The sequence below is a fragment of the Vigna unguiculata genome, chromosome 3, assembly GCF_037176805.1.
Source record: "Vigna unguiculata cultivar grain cowpea cultivar isolate G323 ecotype 2 chromosome 3, ASM3717680v1, whole genome shotgun sequence".
In the NCBI taxonomy this organism is placed as follows: Eukaryota; Viridiplantae; Streptophyta; class Magnoliopsida; order Fabales; family Fabaceae; genus Vigna; species Vigna unguiculata.
Genome location: NC_140794.1, coordinates 24,083,645 through 24,091,334, shown reverse-complemented (window position 1 = coordinate 24,091,334; position 7,690 = coordinate 24,083,645). Strand labels below are relative to the sequence as shown.

Sequence of the window (7,690 nt, the reverse complement as noted above, 5' to 3'; positions counted from 1 at the left end):
TTGATGGCGATCACATCCCATATTAATACTTCGAAATTTCTTCCACTATTTTTGCACGTCGTAAATGTTTTCTTATTCTTTCATATAGATATTTTGTGGAATGAAGAATATTTTTCCATTGTATTTCATGACACTAACATGAAAGTTGTCGTGAACTTAGCCATTACAGACTGAACAACAATAAAAGGAACAAAATTTTATTTAAGCCTTGGTTTTAAGATATCATAAGTAAATTTCATGTATATTTTATTTAAAATTTGTTTTCAAGTTGTGTACTCAAAACTGAAAACCCTAACAAAGCATGTGTACGGTTTCAAATTAATTTATAATCAATAAATCCGCTACATAACACCTTCAGTGTAAGTTTCCAATAAATAATTAACTATCAAAATCACATAGAACATTGCCTTGTCCATCAGCTATATAAATTGCATTTCAATGATGAACACCCAATAAAATGTTCAGAGTTTATAATAATTTGTAAGAGAAAAGGTTAACAAAATTGTTGGGTAAAATTTTCATATGTAACAATACCAATCCTTATCCACTTTATTTCATCTCAGCTCCACTCTCAACACTTTGAGTAAAAATGAGTTCAAGTCTGAACCTTTTACCATATGTATATGCTGCAATAATCTGGTTGTTTTCCTCAGCCTGAAAAGGGATGATATGGGTTATGAACTGTTCATTTCAACTTAATGCATCAGCAATTGTGACAGAGTAGCTAAAAAATGACATGAATTTCAATTCATGGTAATGATATATGCCTTCACAGTTATTAATTTATCTGTGTATCTGTTTAGCTGACAGATAAAACATACCAGAGTGTTATTGGAACATCTTGCTATAAGCTTTTTTCTCTAGGTCACGCCTATCAGCTATCTGCAACAACAATGTTACATTTGCAATTTAGATGCTTGTTCAATTTAGATAGAAAAAAAATGAAAGTGATAACTTTGGATTTTGTAATCTTTACGGCTTCTAATTGGTTTGAAAAGTTGAAAGAATCACATAAAAGAAAAGAAACTTTTAAAGAAAAGTGATTCTTTAAAGAAAAACAAAGCTGTGAAAAGTGATCCCCACTCACCTTCTTCCTAGCAGCAGCAAGTTCCTTTTTTATTCCAGCTGAAAATAGCAAGATATCAGTTATGCCAAAGGAAACTTTAGATTACTAAGTAGCAGAACTGCACTATAAAGTTTAGTAAAACTATCCAAACAAAAATCACATCATTATCATCAGTTCTTTGTAAAATGACCATTATATTCATTTTTATTGAATTTCTTCCTCTTTATCTGGATATTAATCTCCACCTTCCTAAGAAAATGTGAAATTGTCTCTCCATTTTGCATCAATAGCTTGACTAAAATAAACGAGAAATTCAAATATAGCATGGCACTTAAAACAAAGAGTAGATGACAGAAAGGGCATAGCCAAAATTGTATGTTCATGACTAACCATCATTTGGCTCCAAGGCCAGTGCCTTCTTAAAGCTTTCAACTGCAGCATCAATGTCATGGAGTGCCATATATGCCTGGTAAATTGGAAGTAACATAGTTATTAGTAACACAGACTGACATAATAAAGGGTTACAAAAGCTCCGAACTTTTGACAGAAAGCCCTTCAATTACAATACCAACCTGTCCTTGGCGAAACAAGGCTTTCGCATTGTTGTCTCCCTCACGCATTGCAAATTCTGTATCCAACAATGCTCCTTTAATATCCCCTAGTTTCAATTTCGAAGCCTTAAACCAATGACACAACACAAACAATTAGGTGGAAAACAGAAAATTTAGTTAATACGGCAACAGAATCAAATGAATATAACAGTACAACATATTAACTCCCAACTTACAGAGCTGTTTGTAAAAATCTGAGACTTCGTTTTTCTCAATCCTGAACTTATCTCTGCAAAGGCATATATATATATATATATATATATATATATATATATATATATATATATATATATATATATATATATATATATATATATGCAGTAATACATTATTGTGATCAGAGTAGGTGAAATGAAGTTGTGGCTTAACAAAACTACAGCATTGTACAACTAAGCTAAAGAAATAGTACATAAGGGCAGCATACCCTCATCAATGCCTTCCTTTTCCCAACAAATATCCAGGTAGCGTAAAGCTTTCCTATACTTCCTTAGAGCCATTTTGTAGTCTTGTTTCTGCCAGAAAAATGAAAATCATATTATTTTCTTACTACTGAGAATTACAGGAAAAGGGGGATAACTACTGCAAAATAAGCACTCAACAACTGTAAACTGACAGAAAAATAATTTCATTCATATCTCAGAAAACCAGTATAAGTCTTTTCAGGTCAGGGTATGAAATAATACATCAGAATAATAATCTGAGATGGACCATGGGAAAGCAAAGCACCAATACCCTGTAATAGTCATTTCCAAAAGTTTTAATTGAGTCCACAGATTTCATCCACCAGATAAGTTCATTAGGGCTCTCATCAAGGTCTGCTGGCCAATCAGGATAGGTGTCTCCATCTTTGAAGAAGTTAGATATTCCATCATCTTCACCTTCAGGAATTTCTCCACAATCCACAATTTTAACATCAAGAGTGGGACGGTCATCCTCTCCGGTTGCAACGTGCTCAATTGATCGGACAACGCCCATTCCTTTTACTACTTTTCCGAATACAACATGCTTACCGTCTAGATGGGAAGTTCGGGTAGTAGTGATGAAAAACTGTGACCCATTTGTGTTGGGACCAGAGTTTGCCATTGATAGCATCCCTTTCCTTTCATGCTTTAACTCAAAATTTTCATCTTCAAACTTATGTCCGTATATAGATTCTCCTCCAGTACCATCTCCAGCAGATATATCGCCTCCTTGAATCATAAAGCCTTTAATAACGCGATGAAAGCAAGATCCCTGAAAATACAACAGAACATAACACAATTTCAGAAATTGACATTTGAACTGATATCATATTTATCTCTTGAGGGGACAATATCTTATGGAAGTAGCATTATATGTCAAGACTCAAGAAATCAATTAAGAAAATAATAAGAGGAATTTGTTTGCCCTTTTGCTTAATCATAAGCAAGATTTATACTTTATAATATCTCACCAAATATCTCTCAGGAACCTCAACAAATAAGTTAAGAGATGAGAACTATTTATCATCATACCCTAAATCCGTAATAATATATTATCACAAAGCACTGTGAACACATGAAAATTTTGTTTTGTTTGATGTTATGCTGAGAAACCAAAGCCAACAGATTCAGAATTTCCTATCAAAACATAGCACAACAGAGTCAACTGGGCAATAGATACTTCAGTAAAATTCTTTCCAATTTAAGCACATTTTACACGATATTCTTTCAGCAATGAACTAAGAACAGACACCAGAAGAATAATGAATTCCCCGTTGTAGTATTAATCAAGATAAACAAAAAACAATTTTTATACTTAAAGACCAATATAACACGAATTACTAAAATTTAAACTAAATTATATCTTCCAATATCTGTTCATCTGTAGTAATCTTTTTCTCTCCCTTCTGCATCGGTGAGATAAAATTCTAAGTTAATTATTATATCATTTTAAAACCAAAATCTAGAACACCGGAAGGTTGGCATATCTCCTGGATCATATTGTATTAGCAATTGCTAATTATTATACAACAAGTTGACGAATATTTTCATATAGAAATACTTTATGGAATTTCAAAAGCAATTCGTCCCGGGAAAGAAACAAAGTTTTAGATTGAAGAAACAGTATGAACCCCAACATTGATACATGTAAAAGAATCCTTTTGCAGGAAGTAAATATTGAATGACTATAATAAGGTATCTACAATCAAAGAATCTACTATAATAAGGTAAAAGAATCCTTTTGCAGGACATAACCGTCTTTTCAGAACTCTTCGTCCAAAAGTGATGAAATAAAAAGCACCTTCAAATTCAACCCTTGGAATACTACAAAGTTCAGATCTTAGAGCAGCTAAAATTCTCAAAACCAACAAGATACGTCCATGAAAAGGGAGCAACGAGACATACAACCAATGCTCCAAATCGAAATATCAAGTTCTAAACGCCCCCGTTACACTCTAATGGCAAAAAGATATATTTATATCATTCAAATAGCATATAGAACTCACTCAGAAGAATTCATGAAGGGGGCATAAACCATTTGACAAACAAGGGTAAAAAAGCAATCTTTGAGAGATGAAAAGGGAGAATTGAATAGACATAGAAGAAGGGTATATGGATAAAGTGAGAAATGAAAGCAGAAAGATTGACAAAAAAAAAAAAAAAAAAAAGACCTTGAAATGAAGGGGCACCCCTGTATTTGGACCAATGCCTTTCTCACCAGTGCAGAGAGCTCTGAAGTTCTCAGCAGTTTTGGGAGTAACATCATCGTACAGTTCCACCACTATCCTTCCTTCAAGCTCTTCCCCTATGCCGATGTCCAAAAAGCACCTTCCTCGCCCCATCTCTCTGTCTGCGATGTGATTCACTGTGGTGTTGGCTGGGTTGAAGTAGAATGCTTACAAGACCTTCTAGACTCTTCTCTGAGGTCACTCTTCAAAGTTCAATCCGTAACGAACAGAGTGTGAAAAAAAGGGGGAAAATTAATTGGAGCAGATAATAATTGAAGAAACAAAAGTTAAAAAAAAAAAAAAAAGACTTGGGGGTGTTAGTTGAGAGGACCCTCACTCACACAGCACAACCCTGGTGTTTGCTAAGGCTTTTTTAGTTTATGATTTACCTTTGTTTCTCAACTCAACCCTGGCTTCATCCCTACCAGCTTCAACTTTGAAAAGCCTAAAAATATATTTTTATTTACTTATTTATTAAATAAAGTAATTTAGTTTGGTGTGTGTCTGAAATGAGTGTTGTATGGAAACTAGGTAAGGCGTTTGCATTGTTTTCTCAGATCTTGATTGCCAAATTTGGATATATGTAGGGTCCGTAGAGTAAAGGGTAAATTTCAACCAGAATGGATACTCTTTCTCTTTTCTTTCTTTTTGTTCTTTTTAGGTACGAAAGAGAGACACTAATCTGTTCAAATATAGAATCTATCTAAGGGGTTAGTCTTTCTTTATTGAGCTTGTATATCATATAGTCATGAGAATTGAATATTTAATCACTTGAAGAAACATGGGTATTGGGAAGAACAGCCCATTTATCGTCGCAGCCCTAATAAGTCCATTTTGCATAATTACTGTGACGCTCGAATGGCTCGCTTCATCCACCACGCCCTTTCTTTAATTCCTCTAACTTCTTATTAAATGCTCATAAGTTTTTAAATTTAAATTTTATTTCAGGATCAATTTTGATATATATAATAATATTTTTTATCGATTATTATATTTAAATTCATAATTTTTTTATCGATAAAGTATAAATGTATATATGCATTGTCAAAATATTTTTGTAAATCTTGGTTTAAAAGAACTCCCCCCTTTTTGTTTAGTTATAGTTTAATATTAAGTGATTTAAAGAGTAGAAAAAGATTTACACTTGATATTTTTATACCAGTTCATCTATAAACAAAAGCTACATCAAGTTCTTGATCAAGTTTCACAAGAAAAGTTATTGTTGCAAATAAAAAGTGTATTATTTGGATTCATCCACTTGTGATTAAAATTGAGTATTGTTTAGAAGAAAACTATCTTTTACTAAGATTAACTATTCTTTGGAATGCAACCACTATTGAATGGGACTGCGTATACTTTTGAACACAACATTTTTAACTAATACTGAATATTCTTTGGATTACAATCACTTCTAGATAAAACTGAATATTATTTAGAATGCAATAATTTCTTGAAGCATAGCCTCTCTTAACTAAAATTAAGTACCCTCTTTAGAATGAAGATATTTTCCACTAACATAAGTATTCTTTGGAATACAATCATTATTGACAAAAATTATGTATTATTTAGAATACAACCACTCTTTACTAAGATTGTGTATTCTTTGAAAACACAATCATTCTTAACTTTATGATGTATATAAGATTAGGTTCACTCTTCTAGATAATTAAAGAATGCAAACAATGTTTTATATTTAATTGAAAGCTTAGGATTTGATCTCTATAGATTGTAAGTTCGTGTGAACAATCGTAACCTTTCCTTCTATATAGAGGTTTTAAAGAGTCGTTCCAAAAAAAATTTCTGTTGTGAACATAAGAGAATGTCTTTTTCTTTTTTCCAAGTTATGTTTATTTACATTGATGCGTAGAGATACATTAAATGTTATTCACGCAACATTATTTTCAAATCTCTTCTTCAAGCAACTATGATACTTGACATAAGTTATCAAACTAAAGTAACAAAATGTTTATCCACACTGAATAAAAGGTAGGACCATACAAAGTTAATAATGTTTATCCTCATTAGCATGTTCTTCAACAAATATTTGATGGAGACGAATTCTTTCAAGATACCTTCTTGTAAAATCGTTCAAAATAAACAATCCTCGTCGCAATGTATAATAACTATTTATAAGTTAATAGCAACAATGTGAAAACTTTTTAAATACATATATGACTCAAGCATAAACTTATAGGCAGATATGTACATAAGTTGTGTTGTGTCTATTGCTGTAAATGATATCAGAATAAAGATTGCGTCTAACTAATAATAAGACAAATTTATATTCTAAATCTTTGAAATTACTTAATTAAAATAATTTGAAGATGTTGTAATTTTTTTATGAATAAGCGTAAAATTCTATTTTAACTAAAAATAACGTGCACATACCTACGTTCAGAATTCCATCATTAAATAAAATATATCCTTACGAACTGTGGTTCTTCATTTATTATAGCTAAATGTTGTGATTATAAACACTATGCTACTTTGGTAATATAACTAGGTTGTCTGATTGGTTTATTTTCTTTACCTTGATGGATATCTGATTAAATTAGCTTGGTTTCGTGTTACAGATCTCGGACTTCTTACCTTGGTGTAATAAAATATACATGCACAGAAAAATAAAATCATTATGTTGGGCTTTCATGAACTCATCATGTTACAGAGCTTTTTGTGGTATTTAGCTTCTCTTAAATAGTAGGCATATATATATATATATATATATATATATATATATATATATATATATATATATATATATATATAGTTTGGTCTAGGACTAGAATATCATTTCATCATTTGCATGTCTTTTGAAGAATGCTAATGGCCAAAACTCAACCCACCTTGGATTCTTCTCGTGGTTAACTTGTCATGTTCTTGTTGAACAGTTTGTGACATTACAAATGCAAGAAAATCCAAGATTCCTTTGGCGTGAATTCTATACAAAATCGATAGAAACATTTATATTTTTATTTTGTTTGAGAAAAGAACAACAAGATTGTAATAATTATAAATAGTATTGGAGTCGTTGTGCGAAAATATGGCTCTCCCAGAAATAATGGTGGGCAAAAAATCTAATTTTCTTTATCCGATTTACTTTTGCTCCGATCCAATCCATTTAAAATTCATTTTATTAAAAATCCTATCAATTTAAAATCCATTTTAATGGATCTAGATTTCAATCTAATCTACATTTTATATATTTTATAGACTAGATATTCATTCTCTAAATCAAAATTTTCAAATATGGATAATCCAAAAAATTCAATCCAAATTTTCAATTTAAAATTTTAGTTGGGTTAGCCTAAAGGTTGAGATGGACTA

At 31.4% G+C, this 7,690-nt stretch overlaps 1 protein-coding gene across 2 annotated transcripts; it reads right to left on the bottom strand.

Annotated features, from left to right (window-relative positions):
* Window positions 1-353: 353 nt before the first annotated feature.
* On the bottom strand, window positions 354-4,968 carry LOC114179830 (peptidyl-prolyl cis-trans isomerase CYP40-like). 2 transcript variants are annotated; one of them, XM_028066298.2, is made up of 10 exons: window positions 4,756-4,968; window positions 4,310-4,569; window positions 2,410-2,910; window positions 2,102-2,189; window positions 1,854-1,906; window positions 1,639-1,743; window positions 1,457-1,532; window positions 1,088-1,125; window positions 822-882; window positions 354-654 (listed from the first exon to the last, which is right to left on the bottom strand). In XM_028066298.2, the coding sequence occupies exons 2-9, from the start codon at window positions 4,478-4,480 to the stop codon at window positions 829-831; spliced, it is 1,086 nt and encodes a 361-aa protein (XP_027922099.1). In that variant the 5' UTR covers window positions 4,481-4,569; window positions 4,756-4,968; the 3' UTR covers window positions 354-654; window positions 822-828. The 2 variants fall into 2 exon arrangements, with proteins under 2 accessions (XP_027922099.1, XP_027922097.1); XM_028066296.2 differs by lacking the exon at window positions 4,756-4,968 and having other exon boundaries at window positions 4,310-4,680.
* Between the last annotated feature and the right edge of the window lie 2,722 nt (window positions 4,969-7,690).